This window comes from Mixophyes fleayi, chromosome 7, assembly GCF_038048845.1.
Source record: "Mixophyes fleayi isolate aMixFle1 chromosome 7, aMixFle1.hap1, whole genome shotgun sequence".
NCBI classification, from domain to species: Eukaryota; Metazoa; Chordata; class Amphibia; order Anura; family Limnodynastidae; genus Mixophyes; species Mixophyes fleayi.
The window spans coordinates 123,865,902-123,893,391 of NC_134408.1; the positions used below are offsets into that span (position 1 = coordinate 123,865,902).

The 27,490-nt window shown below is 45.0% G+C and overlaps 1 protein-coding gene across 1 annotated transcript in view; it reads left to right on the forward strand.

The window, feature by feature from the left end:
• LOC142098555 (dynein axonemal heavy chain 11-like) overlaps positions 1-27,490 on the forward strand; it is a 325,973-nt gene that overhangs the window by 54,753 nt on the left and 243,730 nt on the right. The window contains exons 16-18 of the mRNA XM_075181390.1: positions 22,217-22,549; positions 25,026-25,280; positions 26,965-27,134. Of these exons, the coding sequence (XP_075037491.1) occupies positions 22,217-22,549; positions 25,026-25,280; positions 26,965-27,134 (758 nt within the window). The remainder of the gene's footprint in view (positions 1-22,216; positions 22,550-25,025; positions 25,281-26,964; positions 27,135-27,490) is intronic.

Consider the following 27,490-nt stretch of genomic DNA (forward strand, 5'->3'; position numbering starts at 1 on the left):
GTCAAACTGGGTTTGAGCATTACTGCCTGTGGCTTGGATGGTAATCCCCTGGTTGGGGGCCGAATATTTGTTAAAACTCCAGTGGTTCGCTTATCTGTAGGCGCTCTCCATACAGAGGAGCTCACATTCATCCTGATCACCTGTCTCTCTGCTCCATTTATTCTGGGGTATCCTTGGCTGCAAAGTCATAATCCCCATATTGATTGGAAAAGGGGGGAGATCATATGTTGGAGTCCAGAGTGCTCTTCCACATGTTTGATCTTCCCACTCAGAATTATACAGCCTAGTCCAGAATTGTTGCTTGCACCTTACCGGGACCTCAATGATGTCTTCTGTAAACAGAAGGCTGACTCTCTCCCGCCTCATCGGGACTATGACTTTGCTATCGATCTTGTACCTGGTTCAAAATTGCCAAAGGGAGTCTGTATTCTTTGTCTGTCCCAGACTCAGGCTATGGAACAGTACGTGGAGGAAAATCTGAAGAAATGATTTATCCGTCCCTCCAACTCCCCAGTGGGACCAGGATGTTTCTTTGTGGCCAAGAAAGATGGCAGTCTGCGACTCTGCATTGACTACCACGGCCTGAATAAAATCACAGTCAAGAACACATACCCTCTGCCGTTGATTTCTGTTTTGTTTGACCAGCTCAAGTCAGCCACCATTTTCTCTAAGATCGACCTCCGGGGTGCTTATAATATCATCCGCATCAGACAGGGAGACGAATGGAAGACGGCCTTTAATACTCACTCTGGGCATTATGAGTATCTGGTGATGCCATTCGGATTGTGAAACACTCCGGCAGTCTTCCAAGACCTCATCAATGACGTCTTGAATTCTTAGGAAAGACCGTGCTGGTCTACTTAGATGATATTTTAATTTACTCTCAGTCCGTGTCTCAGCACCGCCAGCAGGTTCGGGAAGTTCTGGAGAAGTTACGCCAACATCACCTCTCCGAAAAATTGGAGAAGTGCAAGTTCAAAGTCTTCAGGGTGGCATTCTTAGGATATATCATTTCTTCATCCAGTTTCTCCATGGACCCCAGTAAAGTCCAAGCAATCTAGGACTGGGTTCTCCCTACAAACCTCAAGGCAATTCAAAGGTTCCTTGGCTTCACCAATTACTATCTGAGGTTTATACGCTCGTTTTCTTCCTTGGTGGCTCCTATCACTGCTCTCACTCGGAAGGGCGCAGACATGGCTTATTGGTCTTCGGAGACGTTGGCGAGCTTTTCTGCCCTTAAGGCCGCTTTCACATCTGCACCTGTTCTTAGGCACCCAGACCCTGAGCTCCCGTTCATTGTAGAAGTGGGCGCCTCAGATGTAGGAGGAGGCACCATTCTCTCTCAAAGAGATCTACAAAGCAAGAAATTGCATCCTTGTGCATATCTGTCCTGGAAATTTTCGCCTGCTGAAATTAATTATGATATTGGGAATCGAGAATTATTGCCCATCAAGTGGGCCCTCGAAGAGTGGCGGCATTGGTTAGAAGGAGCAGCTCATGTTCTAACAATCTTCACTGACCACAAGAACCTTCAGTATATTCAGACCGCCAAAACTCTAAATCCCCGGCAGGCCTGCTGGGCTTTGTTTTTCACCCGGTTCAATTTTCTCCTCACTTACCGTCCAGGATTAAAGAACACCAAAGCTGATTCTCTGTCTCGGAGCTTTATGGCATGCTATCCTCAACCTCCTGACCCGCAACCCATTATTCCCTTGACCTCCATTCATATCGGTCTAACCCAATATTTTGGGGCCACACTCCGCCAGTTCTAGAAAATTGCTCCAGCTCGGACACCCGCTAATAAATTGTTTGTCCCGGTTCACAGGGGCGGGCTGGACCGGGGGGCAGGGGGGCAGCAGGGACCCGGGCCGCTCAGTCTAGCGGCTGTCCCCGTGGATGCAGTAAATTTTTTTTATGTCACCGGCGGCTTCTTACGATGCGGCTGTGTCAGCGCACAGGCGGCCGCATCGCGTGTCACGTGATGCGGGTGCCTGTGTGCCCCCCGGGCTGATACCTCCCAGCCCACGCCTGCCGGTTCATCTGAGGAAGTCTGTGCTCATTAAATGCCGCGACAACCACTCAGCAGGTAATCCCAGAATCCATAAGATCATCGAAACACTTTCCCGCTGGCTTTGGTGGCTCACCTTATCTTCTGATATGGAAAAGTACGTCTGCGCCTGCCCAGAATGTGCCAGAAACAAATCTTCTAGAAACCGTCCTCCTGGTCAACTGCTACTCTTGCCAACTCCAAGCAGACCTTGGACCCATCTTTCAATGGACTTTATTGTCGACCTTCCATTGTCCTCGGGTCATAACACCATTTGGGTGGTAGTTGATCGATTCAGCAAGATGCACACTTTGTACCCTTACCCAAACTGCCGGATGCCAGAAGCTTGGCCACCTTGTTCATTACACATATCTTGCGTCTCCACAGCCTTTCAGAAGACATCGTCTTGGACCGAGGGTCCTAGTTCATTGCACAGATTTGGAGGTCCTTTTACAATTCTCTCGGAATCAAAATCAATTTGTCCTCAGCTTACCACCCTCAAACTAATGGTCAGACAAAAAGAACCAACCAATCCCAGGAACAATTTCTGCGCATCTATGTTTTCAAGTTCCATGATAACTGATCCTCTCTCTTACCTTGGGCGGAGTTTGCCTATAACAATTCTTGCCATTCTGCAACACATACATCCCCATTCTTCTGCAATCTCAGGTTCCACCCAAAAGCTAACTCTTTCTCTTCTGCTGTTGCCGTTGGTGATTCCGGAACGCTTGCTCTTACTTCCCGGTTAAAGTCTGTCTGGAAAAAGGTGCATTCCACAATATGTCAAGCTTCTCTCAGATCTAAATCCGTTGCTGATCGTCACCGTGGTCCGTGTTTATTGAAAGTGGGAGATCGTGTATGGTTGTCTACACGGAACATCAAATTGAGGCAACCCTGCAAAAAACTTGGTTCCCGATTCATTGGACCATATATGATTGAAAGAAAAGTGAACCCAGTGGCATTCAGACTTAAGCTACCACCTTCTTTAAAAATTCCCTGCATCTTCCATTGCTCTCTTCTGAAAAAGGCTGTTGCTCCTAGCAAGCTCAATGTCACGGTTCAATGCAGGAATACAGCTAGGGAGCCATGAATATGGTGAAAACATACAATGTTTATTTATTATTATTATTATTATTATTAATATTTATTTATAAGGCACCACAAGGCGTCCGCAGCGCCGTACAGAGACAAACAAATTACAATACAATGGGAGACAGCACAGTACAGTAAACAGTAAGCACAGCAACTCAGTAAGCTCAATGCACAGCTAGAGAGGGTGGGGAAGGGGGAGGGAGGATCCGCAAACGAAGGGGCCCAAGAAGGAGGGCGCGGAAGACAGGGAGACCCCCAGGGGGGAGGGGGGAGCGAGAGTGGACGTGGGGTGGAGGACCCTCGAGGAGGAGGGCTAAGTAGCTGGAGAGCAGAGTTAGAAGTGGTGGAAACAGGAGGAGAGATGGCCCTGCTCAGAGGAGCATACAATCTAAGGGGAGGGGTGGACAGACAGAGAGACGCAGGGGAGAGAGGGAGAGTAGGGGGACAGAGGCAGAAGATAAGGTAGGAAGTTAAGTGGGAGACAGAAAGGCTTTAAGAAAAAGGTGGGTTTTTAGGGCCCGTTTGAAACTGGACAGATTAGGGGAAGTTCTGATGGAGGGAGGGAGCTTGTTCCAGTGGAGGGGGGCAGCGCGGGTGAAGTCTTAGATACGCGCGTGGGAGGAGGTTATAAGGGGGGAAGAGAGGTGACGGTCAGAGGCAGAACGGAGAGGGCGGGATGGAGCATGAATAGAGAGGAGGGTGGAGATGTAGGGCGCAGTGGAGTTGGCGAGGGCCTTGTAGGTGAATGTGAGGAGCTTAAAAAGGATTCTGAAGGGGAATGGGAGCCAATGAAGGGCTAGGTAGAGGGGGGAGACAGAAGAGGAGCGGCGAGAGAGGAAAATAAGCCTAGCGGCAGCGTTAAGAACGGATCGAAGGGGATCGAGATGAGAGTGGGGAAGGCCAGTGAGGAGGAGGTTGCAGTAGTCCAGGCGGGAGATGATCAGAGAGTGGATAAGGCATTTGGTGGCATCTTGGGAGAGGAAGGGCCGGATGCGAGCGATGTTACGCAGCTGGAAGCGGCAGGATTTAGCAAGAGAAATTTGCTGAAGAGTACAAACCAGAAGGTATAATAATGAGCTTGCAGGCAAATGCAGAAGTAAATACCAGGTTCACAGATGATGCAGGTAAGCAGGAGGTATGGAGAGATCTCAAACAGCAAGTAACCCAGAAGCACAGCAGAAAGAAAGCAACAACAGCATGTAACAGCAATAACCAGCAATGTATGCTGGGAGTGACAGGTATAAGAAGGGACACACCCAGGTGCAAGGGATAATTAATGAGCAGGTTAACCCATAGTACAAACAAGGAGCACAATAGCAGCACCTCTGGTAAATAGCAGCACTGCCACAATATAACAATAATAAAGTCAAAAAGGCAGGATCTGCCAGACAAACCTGACACACAACCTTCCTCTAACAGGCACCGGCCTCTGTTTGTGAATGGAGACTGTGAGTTAATCGTTGAAAAAATTCTGGACTCAAGAAAGGTTCAAGATCAGGTTCAGTTCCTAGTGCACTGAAAAGGTTATGGCCCTGAAGAGCGATGTTGGATACAACAGAGGCGTCTGTACTCTGAGAGACTGATTAAGGAGTTTTTTAAGAAGATTCCTACGAAGCCTAGATGTCGGAGTTCCTTGACCCCACCGCCGCGACTCCACGCCTCTGGTCTCTGGCGTCGCAGCCGTCACTATGACGACCGGGACGTCACTTCTGGTCTCCGCGTCCCGGTTGCCTAGGCAACAACTGGGGAGCTTGCATCTCCCTGCCGCCGCACCCGACCAGCTGTCAAACAGCAGGGCGCATGCGCCTTGTTGCAGCCACCTGGCTGATTACTATGCAGCTGTGCACTGCTTCTGCATTGGCCGGCAGGGCCATTAATTAATTAAGCTAGTGCTGGGGATTCTTGCAGGGCTCTGCCCTGATTGGCTCTTAGCATTATTTAAGGCAGTGAGGACTGAGCCTTACTGCCGGTTATAGTGTTCTGAGAGAAAAACTGAAAAAACACCTTATGTGTTATGGGGCACTCAGAGGATAATGGAATTATACTAAAACATATTAAAATTTTATTAGTATCAATTAAAAGATAATAACGCTTGATGTGTGGTTAGATGAAGTGAAATATTAAAAACAAGTATATGACATAATTGACCAACAAGTATGCAACTGTTAAGACCGATAGTGAAACTATCGGAACGCGCTGTTTCTACACCAGAAATACATAAATTCTATAATGGATGCTGGGTCAACTGGAGAATAATAAAGAGTTCTCTACAAGAAATATGTATCACATGATGCTCAATGATAGAACTGGTATTTATAAGGTTAGTTCTATGGGAGTATCTCCTTCAAAGATTGATTAAGCCGTTAAGTTTCCAAAATAGAGACTCCTGTTATTGACATAGAGATAGAATAATATATCCCAGCTACATATATGGATTCCCTGCCTTCTTATAATATTGGAATGTAAAGTAGATCAATCCCTCAAAAGTCTACTGGTTATTGTATATTGGGAAATCCAACTATTGAGCTGTCAAAAAAGAGCCATTCTGTGCTGATAGATCTAGTATTTATAAGATCAGTTCTATAGCAGCCTCACATTCAATAATTGATTAAACCATTGAGTTTTTTATATTCAAAAGAGACCAAAATAGGGACTCCTATTATTGGTATAAGGATAAAGTAATATATCCCAGCTGCATATGTGGATTCCCTGCCTTCTTATAATATTGGAATATAAAGTAGAACAATCCCTCAAAAGTCTACTGGTTGTTATATATTGGGAAGTCCAACTATTAAGCTGTCAAAGAGGAGCCATTCTATGCTGTAGAAGGCAGCAGCTGTTGTGCCTATATAAGGTAACTACGGAGTCTGTTATCCTATAGATCTTGTATAGAGAACGACCAGTAAGTGACCTTATAAGACCCTAAAGCATCCTAATATTGCAGAGTTATATAATGCTTCGGTGGAGGAGAAACAGCGCGTGTAATGCCGATGCGCGTTTCACTCTACTAAGTTTTGTCAAGGCCCAAAGCTCCGGATATCACTTCAGATCAAAATCATGTTTCTATCGTTCTTGACTGGCTTCAACAACATTGATTATACTGCAAATTGGAAAAATGTGTCTTTGAAAAAGATAATATTCCCTTCCTAGGATATGTGGTTTCAGGCTGTGGTCTTCAAATGCACCCTGAGAAGCTTAAGGCGATATTGGAGTGGCCCCAGCCTATAGGTCTTAAGGCGGTTCAACGGTTTTTGGTGTTTGCTAATTACTACAGACAGTTCATTAAGGTGCTCTCCTCCTTGGTGGTGCCCATTACCGCATTAACAAAAAAATCTGCCAATGCTAGGTTCAGGACCAACTACAGGGAGGCGATGCATCTAATAGGATAGAAGTTTTTCACCAGTGACCCCTGCAAGGAAGTTTGGGCTTAGCGACTTGTGCCCCACAGATCGCAGCCCTTCAGGTAGTTACTCAGCAAGTCCCAGCGGAGAGTGCAGAATGGAAGATCTGCAGGTGTTGTACACGGAGGTCTGGGTAGCAGCAAGCAGGAGACTGGATCAGACTGGTCGATAATCTGTAGCAGGTAGACAGTAGAGTCCTGGTAGTGACAGTAGTAAACTAGATCAGAGGGTGCAATGTATTGTGGCAGGTAAACACCAGGGTCCAGGTAGCTGCAGCAGGAGACTGGATCGAAAGGTGCGATGTTCTGCGACAGGTATACACCAGGGTCCAGGTAGCTGCAGCAGGAGAATGGATCAGAAGGTGCAATGTATTGCGAACAGGTAGCCACTGGGATAGCAGAGGAGGACGTAATGGCAATGTGGCTGAATAATTGTCAGGCGCTGTCCCCGAACTCATCATCGGTGCCAGCAGCTCTGTCCATTGTTAGGCGGCAGAACACTGTCTCCATTCCTCAGAATCTTTTCATGGCCGTGTGTGTGTGTCCGATTGCACCTCCGTTTCCTAGCAATGGGACGCTCCTCTACACTTCCTGTCAGCGGTCAGCTGTTTGGGCTGCCGCCTCCACTGCCACCAATCAGGGAATTGGTTCCACTATTTAAACCTGCCTCTAACGCTAAGTAGGCGCCAGAGTATCTAGGTCTTCCTATGTTTCAGCATTCCAGCCTGTTTCCCTGCTCTCTGACTGACCTCCTGTATAGGACCCGGCTTCCCCTGGTTCTGCTTCTGGATCTCCCTTCGACTTGATTGCCCCCGCTGTATCTGACCTTTGGCTTCCTGACTCCGATTTGCCTAGTCATCTGATTCCACGTTTAGCGGTATGGTTTGACCTCTGCCTGCACGACTATGTCTGTTCCCCATCCACTCCACTGATAGCTAACTTGGAGGGCTGCAACCTGCACGTCACTTGCAGCAAACTCCAACCTCTCTTGCGGGGGTCTCTGGTGAAGACCGGGGGCGTGTTTAGACTCCAAGCCTCCTAGCTGTCACGGGCACTAGGAGTCTTTACCCAGGGATCACCAGATGGTAGGCTTACCAGAGCAATGTAGATGGTAATAGGGTACTCTGGTAGCTGGGTGATCACGGAACATGAAATGATGGCCGATGAGATGCTCAGGAAAGTCTATGACTAGCAACACTGGTAATAATGAGGTAAAGATACACAAGGAACTGTATGGACAAGGACACGTGAAGGTAGTCAGTGGTCTGCGATAGCAAGTTGTACCACTGCTATAGTGAGGAGGAATGTCCAACAGAAACAAGGAGGTGATGAGAGTCAGCGGTCTGCGGGTAGCAAGTTGTACCGTTGTCTGAGTGAAGGAATGGAATCCAAGTGGAGGTATCCAGGTAGTCAGTGGTCTGCGGTAGCAAGTTGTACCACTGCTATGTGAGAGGATAATGGAACAGGTGATACCGGAAACAGGGATCAGTGGTCTGACATCAGCAAGTTGTACCACTGAATATATATGTGAGGAGGTGCACGGGGGGAAGACTGCAACACAGGATATACACAGGCACCTTATACACGATCCACAGTAATATGCACAATATAGATATATATATGTAAATGACTGATTAGGTCTGCAATCTAGAAAGTCTCTTGAAATAGTCCAGCACAATGATAACACAGTCAATGATGGCAATAGACTCAGCGGATAGCAGACTCCAGAGAGAACCAAACACAGTCCAGCAAGATATGCAATACACAGCACAGTCAATGAGAAGTATGCATACCGTGGTTCAGCAGTAGCAGTCAGATGGGATTGCAGCGGTACCTGAGCGGCTGGAGACCGACTGGATAGGAAGTCCCTGGATAGGAGAAGCAGCGGTCTAGCAGGTGCAGCGCACAGGTGAGTAGACCGACAGGGACACCAATCCACAGGAGTCAGCAACACGTGGAACTGGACTCATAGGAAACCCAGGAGAATGGAGATGATCCAGCAGAGGGTAGTAGAAGAGATACAAATCCAATGCTGACAGGAGGGTAGAGGCCAGTGGAACACGTGAAGGCGTGGAGAGTGGATCAGCAGGAGATGGACGATAGCGCTGACCACAGCGGCAGGACTCAGCGGCACACGGAGGTAACCAGTAGCAACCACAGGAACCAACAGCGATGGGAAACAGGAGTGCAACGCAGGGCAGGAGCTGTAGATCACGAAGTGTAGCAGATGGTAATGAAAAGCGGCAGTCTCGAGGAAGTCACAGCAAAGATGAGATGAGAGTGTAGTGCACGGAGGCAGCGGATAGTAATCAGCTGGCAGTCACGATGTTGAACACAGGCGAGTTGCAAGCAGGAGACTGTAGTGCACAGAGGCAGCGGATAGTAGTCAGCTGGCAGTCACGATGTTGAACACAGGCGAGTCGCAAGCAGGAGACTGTAGTGCACGGAGGCAGCGGATAGAAATCAGCAAACAGACTTGATGAGAAGCAGGTGAGTGAGGTAAAAGCTGGAGTGCACGGAGGCAGCGGATAGCAATGAGCAAACAGTCACATTGATATAAAATAACGTTGAAGTGGTGTAGAAGACTGTAGTGCACGGAGGCAGCGGATAGGAATCAGCAAACAGTCATGATGATACAGTTGATGGTAGAAGTGGTATGGAACCACAGAAGTAGAAGTGGTTTGGAAACCACAGGAATCAGCAGCACTGAATACACAAGTAATACAGGAACACCTTCAGAGACTCATGAGGAATGAGACTCCAAGATCAGGCAACGTGGTAGTGACCACAGGTGCTTAATATAGGGAGGTTGCCTGATCTGCCAATTAAGTTAAAGGGGTATACACTGAAGTATAGAAAAGGGCTGCGCATGCGCAGACCCTCAGGATGGTGGACGGCCACGGTTCCTAAATGTCCGGGAAGAGGCACTCACGGTCCGGTGAGTGACAGTACCCCCCCTTTTAAAGGTGGGCACAGAACGCCTGGAACCGGGCTTGTCCGGATTTTTGGAGTAAAACTTCTTCAAAAGGGCAGGAGCATTAAGATCTTCAGCTTTGATCCAAGAGCGCTCCTCAGGACCAAAGCCCTTCCAATGAACGAGGAAGTGGAGGACTCCTCGCGAAATTTTTGCATCTAGTACCTCGGTAATCTCAAAATCCTCCTCCTGATGGACTTGAACTGGCTGCGGAGCTGAGGGAGGAGTTGAAAAACGGTTGATAATAAGAGGTTTGAGCAAAGATACATGGAAGGCATTAGAAATCCGAAGACTCTTAGGAAGAAGGAGTTTCACACATACTGGATTGATAACTTGAATGATCCTATATGGACCAATAAAACGAGGGGCGAATTTCATGGATGGAACCTTCAAACGAATATTTTTTGTGGATAACCAGACACGATCTCCAATTTTTAGTGGTGGAATAGCCCGCCTCTTCTTATCAGCGAAAGATTTATATTTGACAGATGTCTTCTTCAAACAGGTTCTAACCTGAGACCAGATATTTTTAAAGGTCTGACAAACAGTCTCCACCGCAGGAACTTGGGTGGGCGGGAGGGCAGGAAATTCCGGAAAAGACGGATGGTGACCGTAGACCACAAAGAATGGAGTTTTGGATGATGACTCATGGTACATGTTGTTATGGGCGAACTCAGCCCAAGGGAGTAACTCTACCCAGTTGTCTTGATTGGCTGATGAAAATATCCTTATAAAAGTCTCAAGATCTTGATTGACACGTTCGGTTTGTCCATTGGATTGTGGATGGTAAGAAGATGAGAGTGCTAATCGTATGCCCAAGGTTTTACAAAGGGCTCGCCAGAATCTGGACACGAATTGTACTCCTCTATCAGACACAATCTCAGATGGACATCCATGGATACGGAAGATCTCTTTAATGAAATGTTCAGCCAGGATAGACGAGGAAGGCAAACCAGACAGAGGGATGAAATGAGCCATCTTCGAAAATCTGTCCACTACCACCCAAATAGTGTTATGGTTCTTACTAGGTGGTAAGTCAGTAACGAAATCCATACTAATATGGGTCCATGGTTTGGACGGAATGGGTAGTGGTCGCAGCAACCCTGCTGGGGTTCTGCGGGAGGATTTGAATTGCGAACATAATTCACAGGAAGCAATGAACTCTTTGACGTCTCTCCTCATTGAAGGCCACCAGTAACTTCGAGAGAGGATCTCAAAAGTCTTGTGTTCACCGGCGTGTCCAGAAAAACGAGAGGCATGGAACCACGAAAGGATTTTCCTCCTTAGTGTAGGAGGCACGAGGGTCTTCCCAAATGGTAGCGTTTTGGTGGATGAAGCAGCCAGTGAGATACATTTGGGGTCTAGAATGGTATGGTTGGAAACCTCTTCTATATCAGAGGACGTAGCAAAGGCTCTAGATAAGGCATCAGCTTTTTTGTTCTTGGCAGCTGGTTTGAAGGTAATTATTAATTCAAAACGGGAAAAGAAAAGAGACCATCTTGCTTGACGAGGGTTCAAGCATTGGGCAGACTGGAGATATGACAAGTTCTTATGATCCGTGAAGATCGTCACCGGATGGCGAGCTCCCTCCAACAAGTATCTCCATTCCTCTAATGCGGCTTTGATAGCCAGTAATTCCTTGTCTCCGATGGTATAATTCTTCTCTGCGGGTAGGAGACCCCGAGAATAGAAGGCACAAGGGTGGAATTTTTGCTGTTCCGAGCGTTGGGAGAGAATAGCTCCTAAGCCCACATTAGAGGCATCTACTTCTAGGAAAAAAGGGAGTGTCACATCAGGCTGACGAAGGATTGGAGCCGAAGAGAAGGACTCTTTTAATGTTTGAAAGGCTTGAATAGCCTCAGTAGACCATTGCTTAGGATTAGCCCCTTTACGAGTCAGGGCCACAATAGGAGATGCAATGGAAGAAAAGTCTTGAATGAAGCGTCTATAGTAATTGGCAAAACCTAAAAAACGCTGGATGGCACGAAGAGTAGTTGGCTGGGGCCAATGTAGTACAGCATTTACTTTGTCAGGATCCATCTTCAGACCAACTCCGGAAACAATATACCCCAAGAATGGAATCTGGGGTAATTCGAATGAACATTTTTCTAATTTACAGAACAATGAATTTTTCCGTAGCCTGGAGAGGACTTCTGCCACATGTTGGTGGTGAGAAGGCAGGTCCTGTGAAAAAATCAATATGTCGTCCAGGTAGACGACGACACATACATATAATAAGTCCCGAAAAATCTCATTGATGAAGCCCTGAAAAACAGCGGGGGCATTACATAGCCCGAAAGGCATTACCAGATATTCGTAATGCCCGTCTCTGGTGTTAAACGCCGTCTTCCATTCGTCACCGGAACGGATTCTGATTAAATTGTAAGCACCACGAAGATCCAACTTAGTAAAAATACGGGCTCCCTTAATGCGGTCAAATAGCTCAGTGATCAACGGAATGGGGTACCGGTTCTTGATAGTAATGGCATTGAGTCCACGAAAATCTATACAAGGGCGTAATGATCCATCCTTCTTTTTGACAAAGAAGAACCCAGCTCCAGCGGGCGAGGTGGAAGGTCGAATGAACCCACGCTGGAGGTTCTCCCGTATATATTCAGATGTAGCTTGAGTTTCAGGTAACGAGAGTGGATAGACCCGGCCTCTGGGAGGAGTCTTGCCAGGAAGAAGATCAATCGGACAATCCCAAGAACGATGAGGAGGAAGACGTTCAGACTGAGCTTTATCAAAAACATCGGTAAATGAAGCATATTGAGGAGGGAGTCCCGGTGAAATAGCTGAAATGGAAGCTTGCTGTACCTTGAGAGGAATGACTTGGGAAAGGCAATGATGGTGACATTCAGGCCCCCAAGACGTGACTTGAGGGGTGCGCCAGTCAATCTGGGGAGAGTGACACTGAAGCCATGGAAGGCCTAGGACAATCGGACTTGTCGTAACAGGAAGAATTAAAAACGATATCTCTTCATGATGCAGAGCACCAATCTGAAGGGTTACTGGAGACGTACTCTGGGTGATGAGACCGTTGATGAGACGTGATCCATCGATAGCCGTCACAGTAATGGGAGTTTTTAAGGTAATCATTGGTAGAGACCATTGATTAACTAACGATTTGGAAATAAAATTTCCTGCTGCTCCGGAATCAATCAATGCCTGTGACTCAAAGGTCTTGGTAGCAAAGGAAATAGTCACATCAAAAGCGCAGACTTTAGATTTCATAGACGATGGAGAGGACTCCAGGGACCCTAACTTCACCTCTCCAGAACTAGTTAGGGCCTGGCATTTCCCGATCTCTTAGGGCAGGAGCTGAGAACATGAGTGGAATCAGCACAATAGATACAGAGTCTATTCTTGACTCTTCGTTTCCTCTCCTCAGAAGATAACTTGGAACGTCCAATCTCCATGGGAATCACAGCGGGTGACACTGGACGAAATTGAGGGTTAGAGCGAAAAGGTGCTTTAGCAGAAGTCGTTTTCTCAGCCTCTCTTTCACGAAATCTCATATCAACACGATGGCATAGAGAGATCAAATCTTCAAGTGACGAAGGAAGCTCTTGGGTAGTCAGTGCATCTTTAATTTTATCGGAAAGCCCCTGCCAGAAGGCGGCAACTAGGGCTTCAGTGTTCCACTGAAGTTCAGAGGCTAAGATCCTAAATTGAATGACGTACTGGCCTACAGTATGAGATCCTTGTCGCAGACGGAGGATGCTGGAAGCAGCGGAGGTCACACGACCTGGTTCATCGAATACACTTCGGAATGTAGAAATGAATTTGGCACTATCTTGTAAAATTGGATCGTTCCTCTCCCACAGAGGGGAGGCCCAAGCCAGGGCTTGTCCTGAAAACAAAGAGATAAGATAGGCCACTCTGGAACGATGGGTAGAAAAATTTTGAGGTTGGAGCTCAAAATGGACTGAACATTGGTTAAGGAAACCCCTACAGGTTTTGGGGTCTCCATCGTACTTTGACGGAGTAGGCAGGTGAAGCGTGGAAGCTATAGACACCTGGGATGGCAATGGGGAAACGGAGGAAAGCACAGGAGCTTCAGTAGTAGCTGTCACAGTCTGTCCAGATGTTCCTTGGGAGGTTAATGACTGATAACACTGAAGTAACAGCTGTTGGCGGGCATCCTGTTGCTCCACACGGCTAACCAGATGTTGCAGCATCTCTTTGGCGGTAGGTTCCACATCTGGGTCTGTCATGGCCTGATCTTACTGTCACGGGCACTAGGAGTCTTTACCCAGGGATCACCAGATGGTAGGCTTACCAGAGCAATGTAGATGGTAATAGGGTACTCTGGTAGCTGGGTGATCACGGAACATGAAATGATGGCCGATGAGATGCTCAGGAAAGTCTATGACTAGCAACACTGGTAATAATGAGGTAAAGATACACAAGGAACTGTATGGACAAGGACACGTGAAGGTAGTCAGTGGTCTGCGATAGCAAGTTGTACCACTGCTATAGTGAGGAGGAATGTCCAACAGAAACAAGGAGGTGATGAGAGTCAGCGGTCTGCGGGTAGCAAGTTGTACCGTTGTCTGAGTGAAGGAATGGAATCCAAGTGGAGGTATCCAGGTAGTCAGTGGTCTGCGGTAGCAAGTTGTACCACTGCTATGTGAGAGGATAATGGAACAGGTGATACCGGAAACAGGGATCAGTGGTCTGACATCAGCAAGTTGTACCACTGAATATATATGTGAGGAGGTGCACGGGGGGAAGACTGCAACACAGGATATACACAGGCACCTTATACACGATCCACAGTAATATGCACAATATAGATATATATATGTAAATGACTGATTAGGTCTGCAATCTAGAAAGTCTCTTGAAATAGTCCAGCACAATGATAACACAGTCAATGATGGCAATAGACTCAGCGGATAGCAGACTCCAGAGAGAACCAAACACAGTCCAGCAAGATATGCAATACACAGCACAGTCAATGAGAAGTATGCATACCGTGGTTCAGCAGTAGCAGTCAGATGGGATTGCAGCGGTACCTGAGCGGCTGGAGACCGACTGGATAGGAAGTCCCTGGATAGGAGAAGCAGCGGTCTAGCAGGTGCAGCGCACAGGTGAGTAGACCGACAGGGACACCAATCCACAGGAGTCAGCAACACGTGGAACTGGACTCATAGGAAACCCAGGAGAATGGAGATGATCCAGCAGAGGGTAGTAGAAGAGATACAAATCCAATGCTGACAGGAGGGTAGAGGCCAGTGGAACACGTGAAGGCGTGGAGAGTGGATCAGCAGGAGATGGACGATAGCGCTGACCACAGCGGCAGGACTCAGCGGCACACGGAGGTAACCAGTAGCAACCACAGGAACCAACAGCGATGGGAAACAGGAGTGCAGCGCAGGGCAGGAGCTGTAGATCACGAAGTGTAGCAGATGGTAATGAAAAGCGGCAGTCTCGAGGAAGTCACAGCAAAGATGAGATGAGAGTGTAGTGCACGGAGGCAGCGGATAGTAATCAGCTGGCAGTCACGATGTTGAACACAGGCGAGTTGCAAGCAGGAGACTGTAGTGCACAGAGGCAGCGGATAGTAGTCAGCTGGCAGTCACGATGTTGAACACAGGCGAGTCGCAAGCAGGAGACTGTAGTGCACGGAGGCAGCGGATAGAAATCAGCAAACAGACTTGATGAGAAGCAGGTGAGTGAGGTAAAAGCTGGAGTGCACGGAGGCAGCGGATAGCAATGAGCAAACAGTCACATTGATATAAAATAACGTTGAAGTGGTGTAGAAGACTGTAGTGCACGGAGGCAGCGGATAGGAATCAGCAAACAGTCATGATGATACAGTTGATGGTAGAAGTGGTATGGAACCTCAGAAGTAGAAGTGGTTTGGAAACCACAGGAATCAGCAGCACTGAATACACAAGTAATACAGGAACACCTTCAGAGACTCATGAGGAATGAGACTCCAAGATCAGGCAACGTGGTAGTGACCACAGGTGCTTAATATAGGGAGGTTGCCTGATCTGCCAATTAAGTTAAAGGGGTATACACTGAAGTATAGAAAAGGGCTGCGCATGCGCAGACCCTCAGGATGGTGGACGGCCACGGTTCCTAAATGTCCGGGAAGAGGCACTCACGGTCCGGTGAGTGACACTAGCTTACTGACTCCGATTTGCCTAGTCCTCTGATACCACGTTTACCAGTATGGTTTGACCTCTGCCTGCATGACCAGGTCTGTTCACCGTCCACCATCCATTAGCTGATAGCTATCTTGGAGGGCCGCTACCTGCATGTCCTATGCAGCAAACTCCAACCTCCATGCGGGAGTCCCTGGCGAAGTGTTTAGAGTCCGCGCCTCGTAGCTTAGCAGCGCAAATATCAGCAAGTGGCCTTCAGTCCCTGGGACTAGTGACAGTATACTCTGGCCATGTCTACTGAAGGACCTGTTGAACCCTTGGCTCGTGATCTTCTTATGCACTTGGCTCACAGAGTTGCTAAACAAGAATCTGAGCAGGCCCAGCTCCTCCAGTGTATTCAAGGGATTGCTGCTAGAATTAAATCGCTTCAAGCATCAATGGTGGTCTCTCAGGCAGGTGTTGTCACCTCTTCTGGGGTTACTCTACCTTCCCAGGCCTCCTCTACAGTTGCTGCTCCTGCCTTAATCTCTTTATGCAATAGAATCGACTTACGCTTCCAGGAACGAGCACAAGAGAGGTCGTCTGGCAAACTTTTCCAACTGAATCTGTACCGGCAATAAACTGGAGGAAGGAAAAGGTCAGGAAACAGATAATCACAGGAACACTGGAACGCTGGAGGACAGGAAAGGACCTGAAACTCTGGCACAGGAAGTGGGGTCAGAGAGGCTTAAATAGTGCTGCTAGCCAATGCCCTCAGCACTAGTAGTGCTGTCATACTCCAGCGCCGTAGCGCTAGTCATTCTATAGCGCCGTAGCGCTATCTTCATGCAGCGTCCCGTTGCCTAGCAACGGGAACGCTTTCAAGTCTGTAGCTGGCCGGCCGGGCAGAAGGGGAAGTGATGCGTCTGGTTGCTAGGCAACCAGACGTGCTATGCAGACGGGCGGGCGGCCGCCGAGCGGCGCCTGACACCCCTTCTTTATTGTATATGGTGCCCACCCCATTCTTCCCGATTTGTCCTCCTCCCCGACAGGGACAATTCCTGCTATGGTTCACGACTTTGAACAGACACTAAAGAGAAGTTATTACAGTCCTCTCAGCAGTATAAACTCGCAGTGGACCATCATCGGAAATTGCTACTAGTTCTGCAAGTTGGGGACAAGGTGTGGCTCTCCACACAAAACCTTAAGCTACAGGTACCCTCAATGAAATTGGCCCCAAGATTTATTGGGCCTTTTCCAGTACTTCAGGTGGTTAATCCCGTTACCTATAGAATTCAACTCCCTCCCTCTCTTAAAGTGCACAAAACTTTCCATATTTCCTTGTTGAAACCACTGGTGCTCAACAAATTTTCCCATATTCCATCTTATCCTCATCCTATTCCCGCAGCTTCTGGTAACGAGTTTGAAATAAGCCATATCTTTGATACTCGCAAGCTTCATGGATGCTCCCAGTATTTGGTCTACTGGAAAGGCTTCAGCCCTGTCCTGGGTGTATGAGGATGATCTTAATCCTCCACTTCTGTTGGCGAGTTTCTGTAACAAATGCTCCTTGGAGGGTAAGCCTTCTAGAAGAGAGGGGGAAGGGGATACTGTCAGGCGCTGTCCCCACACTCATCAATGGTTCCAGAGATAGACGCCTTCCTCTGCCGGCAGCTCAGTCCGTTGCTAGGCGGCAGAACAATGTCTCCTTTCCTCAGAATCTTTTCTTGGCCATGTGCATGTGTGTTTGCTCAGATCTCTGTTTCCTAGCAACGGGACGCTCCTCTACACTTCCTGTTGGCAGTCAGCTGTTTGGGCCACCGCCTCCACTGCCACCAACCAGGGAATGGATTCCACTATTTAAACCTGCCTCTAACTCTAGGTAGGCACCAGAGTTTGTAGGTCTTCCTATGCTCCAGAGTCCGAGCCTGTCTCCCTGCTCTCTGACTGACCTCCTGTGTACGACCCAGCTTCCCCTGGTTCTGCTTCTAGGTCTCTCTTCGGCCTGATTGCTCCTGCTGTATCTGACCTTTGGCTTACTGACTCCGATTTGCCTAGTCCTCTGATACCATGTTTACCAGTATGGTTTGACCTCTGCCTGCACGACCAGGTTTGTTCACCATCCACTTCGCTGATAGCTAACTTGGAGGGCCGCGACCTGCATGTCCTATGCAGCAAACTCCAACCTCCCTTGCGGGGGTCCCTGGCGAGGACTGGGGGCATGTTTAGACTCCAAGCCTCCTGGCCTAGCAGCGCAAATATCAGCAAGTGGCCTTCAGTCCCTGTGACTCGTGACAATAACTCAGAGACTCACAAATGGTGACATGGCTTGTAGAGGCAGTACAGATAAGCTGGATAGCAGACTTAACTCAGAGGCTGGAAAAGCAGAAAAGCCTGGCTTAGTCTGGAGGCATGAGGTACAGTATAAACCACGATAAGCAGGACTCAACACCTTGCCAGGAGGCGTGAGGCACCAGGTACTGGATAAACCATGATAAGCAGAGCTTGAGGTCTTTCCAGAAAGCGCTGGATCGATCCAAGGGAGACAGAATAGATGAGGGTCAAACAAGCCAAGGAGTCAAAGCCAGGAAAGCCACGAAAGTAACAGGGAATGAGCTGGAGCATTGTCAGGAATGGAGCCAAGGTCTGGGTCAGGAGATAAGCAGCGAAGCCGCGGAACAAGCTGGGGTCAATAAAAGGAAGTCAGACACAGGATATTCAGAAGAGTCAGCAACAACAGGCAAGACAGCAATGAACTGCCACAGATTACTGGGAGAGGCAGACTTATAAAGGCAGTGAACAGGTGTGGGTGCTGCCTGGGGAATGAGGTAATTCCTGCTAGTGAGATAGTGTGTGTAATGGTGAGATTGCAGCACCTCTCCTGATAGAAGGGTACTGCAGGCAAGGCATAGATTATGCATAGTTCTAGCAGACAGGAGCTGCAAGAGACAAGCAGTATCTCAATGGAAGATACTGCTTTACAGCCAGAGACAGATCTTGAGGGACAGGGTTAGAGTTAGGGAGAATACGGTCTACATTTTAATTGTCAATCTAATAAATACTGTCAACATTTCAATTGTTATCCTAAGCATACTGTCGATGTCATTATATTGTTGACTTTATAACCCTGTCTATTCTGCTGCCCACTAATCATATTATGTCAATCCTGTAGCTGATGAATCCATGTATGTATCACACCTGGGTGGATGGCCCCAAGTACAATGCCATCTTGCACCATTTAACATTGTGCCCTTATTATCTCATCATCTGTTAAATAATGTCTACTGATGCATTCACTATCCGTCTAATGAGCTCTGATACTGCCATTGCTGTCCCTTCTCCAATGTATTTGCTGCAGTGCTGACTCTCTCCAATGTATTGCGGTGGACCCTTTCCAATGTACTTGCTGCATTGCTGACCATCTCCAATGAATTTGCTGCTGACTCTCTCCAATATATTACTGCTGACCCTCTACAATGTATTTGCTGCTGACCTTCTCCAATGTATTTGCTGCTGAACCTCTCCAATATATTGCTGCTCGCCCTCCCCAGTGTATCACTCATGCTACCTAATGGGTACCTATTTGGAGTATCTTCTATTTTTTAAAAAAAAGTAATTGATGTAGACATCTTCAATGAGGATGATGATGAGGATGATGATTGGTTACCATTGAGGAAGAAAACCACTGTTATCCAAATGTCCATGATTCACTCGTTAACATCCCTATCTAATATCCAGTTGAACAACCAACAACCAAATTTTTGACTTTTGTGGGGGCCCAAACAAATTAAGCAGTGACTGTCGCTAGAGTGCTTGGTTTGTTAACCTTTGTGCATGTTCTTTTCAACATATTGGCCCCAAGGACAATGCCATCTTTCACGATTTTGACTCCTCCACTTTTCCCCAAGAGTCTTCTGAAGCCTTTGTAGTAGTACGCTCTTGCACCAAATTTCCCATTTGGGAAAGGGGGGGGGAGCGGTTTGTAACTCATTGCTATGCCTAACTGTTTTCAGCATGTTTCTAGTGCTGCCAATTGCCAACTGACTGCTGGTTGGGTGACCAATATGCCAAATTCTATCTCTTACTTTCTTTTTCTTTGTATTGTTTTGTCAAGACAGATGTTTGATGTTTGGCTACCAAATCTGCATCAATGTGAGTTATACATTTTAACTTGTGTGGGAAAGCCAACTATCTCCTAATCTGAACTGTCTAGTTTACATATTTTTTCAAGATATAGGTATTATTTGTACATTCCATATTTATATACATTCCATACTGATATACATGACATATTTTATACATGAAATATTTATATACTTGCAAATATATATGAGTGACGAGGCCCCCTTTTTGATTCACAAAGGCAGCATTACAGAACACACTAATCTCTATTCAGCCAGATCTACCTTACTTATACCATAAAAGGTACTTATAGTAAAACAAGCGGCCTGATTAATTAAGGAACTTAAATTAAGAAATATTTTATTTAAGTCTCCTGGACAAAACAATGCAAGAGGTGAAAATTAGTTTTCTGTTTTGCACATAAGTTAAATTATGACTGCTTTTTCATGTAGCACACAGATACTTAATAGCTTACTTCTACACTGAAATTTAAAGTTGATATTTGTGTGCTACATGAAAAAACAGTCAGTATTTAACTTATGTGCAAAACAGAAAACTAATTTTCACCCCTTGCAGTGTAACATGGTTTTGTCCAGGAGACTTAAATAAGATCAGGCCCAATGTGTTTGAAATCTCTACTCTTGGCTCTCGATGTACACTCTACCCAATGATAAGTGCGTAGTAAATAAACAAATGTAGGTGCAGGCCCCCTTTGTCTATTTAGTTTTATCAATGTCTAACTGTATTATTTCTACCCATGGCCATCCAATGAACGCTGCTTGTTTCTGTAGCATAAGTGTCTATGATGCATTCTATGTTACGTTCTAAATTTATTGTATGCCTACTTTTTGAAGTTTTTTATTGTGAGTGCACTCCACCTTCGTTGATCATCATCTATTTATATAGTGCCACTAGTTCCGCAACGCTGTAGAGAGAACTCACATAACACACACACACACACACACACAGACCGAGAGACTATGATTATGGTCAATTTAATAGCAGCCAATTAACCTACTAGTATGTTTTTGGAGTGTAGAAGGAAACCCATGCAAACATAGGGCTAGGCGCGGGCTGGCAGATTTCAGCCCGGGGGGGGCACTGGCGACCGCATCACATGACACCCACGACATCAATGAAGCAGCCGCATTGGTGTCATGTGATGCGGCCGCCGGTAAAAATTAGGCGATATTGCATCCGGGGGGCGGGCGGCCGGCCCTAACAGCGGTGAGACTGAGCAGCCCGGGGGGGCGCTGCCCCCCAGCCCAGCCCAGCCCCCCCCCTGCATAGGGCGAACATACAAACTACACACAAATAAGGCCATGGTTGTTAATCAAACTCTTGACCCCAGTACTGTGAGGTAGAATTGCTAACCACTAAGCCACGAGCTGCCCACGTTATTTTACCTATTTTTCAAAATTTTTAATTAAATCCTGATCCAAAACTTTTCACATTTGTTTGGCAAAACTGGTAGCAGAGCTGAAACACAGAGTCCGGCTCTGAACCGGCACCGGTTTCCAAACCAAAACACAAAGGTCAGCGCACATCTCTAGTCTTTACAGTCCGTTATTATAGAATTTACAGCACAAGATGCTGTCCAGCAGTTCCCACCTCAATATTATGGGCTTTAAGTAATACTACACTCAAGTATAGTACAGTACTAAAGTCAGAAGTACTGCCTTCTCCACATTATATCACATCATAGTACTCCATTAAGAGATACACCTATACCTGTAGGGCTGCGAAAGATTCAGATAATTTCTTCAGTCCTATTGCAAAGTTATAAAATACAGAAGCAAGGTTTTGAAAGAAGTTTCCTTTCAAAATGAAGTTGCTGTATTTATTGGGTAGATTGTAGTGGACAGATTCCAAATGACTTTTTTTTTAAATTCATCGCTTCTGTACCACGGGCCTACTTGCCCTAAGGTAAAAAGGTGCCAATTCTTACATGCAAATGAGCAACATCTCCCCCCCCCCCCCCTCCTACCATTTGGTTGCTTTATAGGAAAATAAAGGCCTAATTTTAAAACTCTGCATTTAAGAAAGTAATAAACACAGATATCTTAGTGGCCTAACACATAAGACACCTATCACATGTAAGGGGCTTCTGGTAGGATGGAACTTACTCTAAACACTGAGAGCAAACACTTGGGTTGGCTCACATATGGGATAAAGCTAAATGAATAGCTTCCAATCTGGTAATTCATCTAATGAGAGGCCAATACAGGAGGACTTTGAGGCGATGATACCCCACATATGCCAACATGGTTTTTTTATGGGCTATAGAATCCATCATGGTATTTAGACTTTCATTCACATTGCATTGCTGAATTATTTAGGTTCGACTTCTGCAGAAATTATTGTTTTTCTATGATGGTAATAAGTCCACATTAACTATAAAACCTAGGCAAGGGCAATTCTACAGGTTGCAGAGTGGTTTTGTTAGCGCATGAACTTAATCATTGCATTCTTATTTTTTGCAGTGCAATCAGCAGTTGTTTCAAGCAGAGCTGCTCTCTGATAAATGGAAGTCGTACACAGGGTACATAGACCGCATGATTTTAGAAGGATTGTTCCAAGCGGTGAAGTGTTCACTTCAATACTTGATTGATAACACAGAGCCATCACTTAACAATCCTCCATTGTTTAAAGTGGAACTCTTCCTTAATGGAGGTGAAATGAGCTTTGTGCCTTCCTTGGACCTGAACATTACTGGCAATTTTTATAACACCATAGAGAGTTTAATTCGGGACACATATCGAATTGCATCTTTTATACCACGTGTGGCTGCTCACCTTGGGAAACAAACGTATCAGGTATTGAATTCCCTTCCCGGCAATGTGTGTATTGTGTTCTGTGTTCATTCTCCCTCCCTCTTCCTCCTCAGCATATCCTTCTGTTTCAATCTAGATAATGGAACTCTAATACTGCAAACAAGCTTTGTTTGTGTATAGATCTCTGATAAGGGAACAAGCATAGGTGATGTACATAGTGAACAGAGTTTCAACAGATTTGGTTAGACACAGCAAAAGAAGCTTGTTATCTGTAAAGACAGGAACAGAACATTTTCAAACGTTTGAGGAGCTGTTTTCTCCAGCTGACACTTTTAAGAAAGCCATGTGAAGTCGAACAGTATTATTATAACCTTGAACCCAATTTTTATGTGCCTTTTAAGAACCAACATAATTCAGATTGCAGGGGGCCCCTTGTTGTGTTCGGGCCAGTTGTTATGACCGGGCCCCTCGCACAAGCATTCTCCGTACCCCCCTGCACACAGGGGTCAGAAGTCAATGGCCAACCAGTATGTTTTTAGACTGTGGGAGGAAACTGGTAACGGCTATTAATTGCTATTAAATCTGTTTCACTTTTCTGACTTTCAGAAAATTGTTGAGGTCATTTACAGGCTTCATTTTCTGGTTTTTGTCAATGATTTTTTTATTAATGAATTGCAGAGTGGAAAGCGTATAGAAAAAAACTAATTATGGGTGGAGAGCAATACTAGCGGATACAAACATCACATATTCATATGTATAAATAAACAGTTGTAGAGAGTCATGAGGACGAAATCGCAAAGTGCAAAGGAATAGTCCAACTTCACAATATTAGACAAGATGTCGATAGTCTTATAGTTAGTGCTTAATAAATGGGTTTAGCTGGTTTAGAGGGAGTCCTGGAGTCGAGGAGTGCATGGTGGAGATGGATTAGGGCATAATAGCAGGATCCATGAAGGAGATGTGCCACATATATGCCATTTTTGCTGGTCGTATGACCCAGGATATATCTGTCATGGCTTGGTGTTAGAGTAGGTGTCAAATCTAATCATGTTATTTCCTTAATATTATAGATAATGGGCCTGATTCAAAATGAATGTATTGCGTTTTTTAGAAGTGCACATAAATCGTGCATACGCACGTCCCTTTTCAACTGCAAGCAGATCTGAAGAAACGTCTTGTTTAAGACAGTTCTAAGTACATGTCAGGCACTTGCCGTATTGAGACAGACACAATATACTGCAGGACACGAACAATACATATATGGAATATAAAGTCTCAGCAGAGCGCACAGAATAAAAGAGACCTATTCAATTATTGTCAGCTGTTAATAATATAGGGCCTGATTCATTAAGGATCTTAACTTGAGAAACTTCTTATTTCAGTCTCCTGGACAAAACCATGTCACAATGCAAGGGGTGCAAATTAGCATTCTGTTTTGCACATAAGTTAAATACTGACTGTTTTTCATGTAGCACACAAATACTTGATAGCTTATTTGTACACTGAAATTTAAAGTTGACATTTGTGTGCTACATGAAAAAACAGTCAGTATTTAACTTATGTGCAAAACAGAATGCTAAGTTGCATCTGTTGCATTGTAACATGGTTTTGTCCAGAGGACTGAAATAAGAAGTTTCTCAAGTTAAGATCCTTTATGAATCAGGCCCATAGTCATTAATGAAAAAAACATTTAAAAATAAAAAAGTTTTTCTTTCATTTTATTTTCCAAAGAAATACATTTATCATGATATTATTAATGTCTACTGCACATAAAATGCATTTTTACAGTTGCTCTTGATTTCAAACACATGTTCTAGCATGTATACACAGCTGTCATCAATACCACTCTGCATTTATACCAGACCTGTAACTGGTGAAAGTGATATGACAGAAAAACATGTACTTTAGAGATGCATGTTTTTCTCCCTTAAGGGTGGACTCCGGACACCTAACAGGGTTTTAGGGGAATTTTTTTATAGAACAGTTTGAGTAGACGTATAGTATAGAGTGGCCTGTCGCTCTCTACCTAGGACAGGAACGTAGAACTCCCCAATCCCGCCACTGCACTTCCCCTTTTAATACATATGACCAAGTAAGCAATAATAATACTGTACCTCTACATTTTTTGCATCATTTCATTTTAAGGAAGGAGGAAGTCAAGTCACAGTTCCTCTCTCTATATATCCACAATGATTTGCTAAACATGTATTTCAGCAGGTCAGGGATATTTTAATGTACCTATTATCAGAACATTTTGTATAAATCATTGTAGGGTATTCACCAACCAGCTCAGTGTAAAGCTTTAAATGCCAATTAATTCAAAGTAGTCCATTTCATCTTAAAATGCAGCCACTGCATTCTGTGTCTGCTATGACTGAACACTCCACCACTCTGGAAATTGAATAGTAGCCGTTACCCCCCCTTCTTTCCTTGTAGAAGCATTTCTACATTTCTTTCTTTATTGGGAAAAATAATCACAGTCTTTCACATACAACTCATTTTTATGTCTCGCATGTAGCTAGATGTTGATGAGATGGAGGAGCTGAAAGAAATGCGTGGAGAGATTATGAGAAGGGTGCACTCGACCATTGTTAATGTGAAAGAGTATCAGAAGCACTTTAAAAAGTACAGCTATTTGTGGACGGATGATAAAACAGAATTCATGAAGCAGTTCCTCCAGTATGGTCGGTTTCTTAGCGCCGAAGAGATGGAATTGTATGCAGATTATGAACTACAGGAATGCTCACCGCAGTTAGAGCACTTCAAGGAACAGGTAAAGCTCTGCTGAAACAAAATGACTCAATTTCAATTGTCATCCAGTGGAAAATATTATGGCTTCTGGCGGATATACACGGATAACCACTGCCCTGAAGCTGAACATCGTCTGTCTGTTTTAACTGGAAAACCATCATATACCAAAATGTATATAACCCCTGTGCTTCTGAATAATTGCTATTAAATGAAGAAGAACGTAGTGAAAAATAGTAGGATGGATGTTGTAGATGGAATGTTTAACCTCTGTTCCAGAGGAACTGTTTGCTACCATTCAGTATCTTCATATTGTGAATATATACAGTATACCTGGTAGCATTCCATGCAATATTCTAAGTCCATTCGCACGAAGTGCACTCACAAACACGCTGTATGTGAGTGGGTGGGGCCAGTGCACTGCAACACGGCCAAATTGCACTGTTTGTTGCATATGTGCTCAATTTACCTGTACCATGCCAGACAATACAGAATCCAAGTCTTGATTTCATTTAATTATACTTTATGTAAAATGAATTAAGTAATAAATATTCAAATATTAGCGCAATAATTTAACATTCTTCTCACTCTTTCAATATAGTGATGACAGATTACAGTGCAAGCTAGTCCAAGATTAGAGTTTTAATGCAAATGAGTTTACTGTGTGTGCATTTTTTTCTCAATACCCACCACTCATGTCAATAAATTAAAATAGGCAAATAATCATTGCCCTGTGCAACATGGCCATTTACAGGAAAATATGTTGAAACATTATGTAGAGACTCCTGGAGATGTGCCAGGCCTGGAAATAGGATTAAGGGCTGAAGCTGCTGAGTTACTTCTGTTTCTTCAGAAGTGTTTAGCGTAACATTGATGATTATCACTATAGTTCAGGTTAGAGGGATTGATGTTTATATTTGAGTGACAGATACTACTTTGTGTTCTTGCTTGTTTGGTTCATCCTGGACTCTGTAAGTGCTTTGCTTAGAGATGCAGCTCCTTCTAAGGGAAAGTTAATGGTTACAGGAAAGATTATATTTTTTATCTGAGATAATGGAATCTTGGGGTGACACAGAGAGACTCTCGTTCCTTCTCCCAACATACAAGCAGGTGTATGTCTTCTGATCTTTTCAGCACATCAAACTCTAATACAAGTCTTGGACAAACTTGAGTGGTAGTTAGGCAGTGTCAGATCACCTACTTCCTGCTGAACTTGGGACTTCTTTGGCAGTAGAATCAGCAGAAGAATATTCATGCAATGGTGCAACATTCATGGTTTGAGATGTCACATTATATGATTGCATTGATATTAGCAATTCAGTCTGGGCTGCCACATGGCTCATTTATAAAGCATTTCTGGACATGTTTGGACCAGGAGCTGAAGGTGGCCATTTCCTTGCCCATGTGCTTCAAGCATTCTTGTGGGACTCTTATAGCCAGTGATAAGATAGTCAAGAAAAAGAGGATGAGGCTAGTGAGCTTAGATTAAATGTATTCATATCGTTATGATGTTGATGAGCCTGCCCTGTTTCTGGTGGTAGGGTTGACCCTTGGTTTTCAGATCTTCTTTCCAGATAGTAAAACTCATTTGGCCGTTTGGAATTTCAAATATATTTCTGGCATCATTGTGGTGACAATTTTAAGAAAGGATATTGGAAACACTGAATGCAGTTCTATCATTAATTGTTGACCTATCATCTGTTTTTTAGATCAGTATTTACGAATCTCTTTATCAAGAAGTTGGAGAGTTTGAAAATGAAAGGACTTTTAATGGCTGGCTCCTCGTAGATGTGAAGCCTTTCAAAATCTCTCTGATGAATGCCATCAAGAGATGGAGTTTGATGTTTAAAGATCATTTGGTAAACTATGTTACATGCAGGTAACTGTCATGTTCCTGAGTATTTTTTTGCAACTTATTGATTTGAACTTTCCTCAGTCATTCCCTCTGAATCTGTTTTCATGAAATCCATTTGTTAAACATGTGGGTGATGAAAATACGAGTGAAAATTCCTTGGACAGGTTCAGAGAACCGTAAAAGTTTGAAGTCTATTTTGTGCTTTCTATATTGTACTTAGAATCATTATAACGTACATGACATAATCTTAAACTATGTAAAAAAAAACAGTTAACATTTCCTGCAGTACTGCAGAGTACAGTACAATAAGTTGTCACAACAAGTGCTCTTCTTTAATTGTTCTTCTACTTTTCTATATTTTCATTTGTAATTTTTTTGTT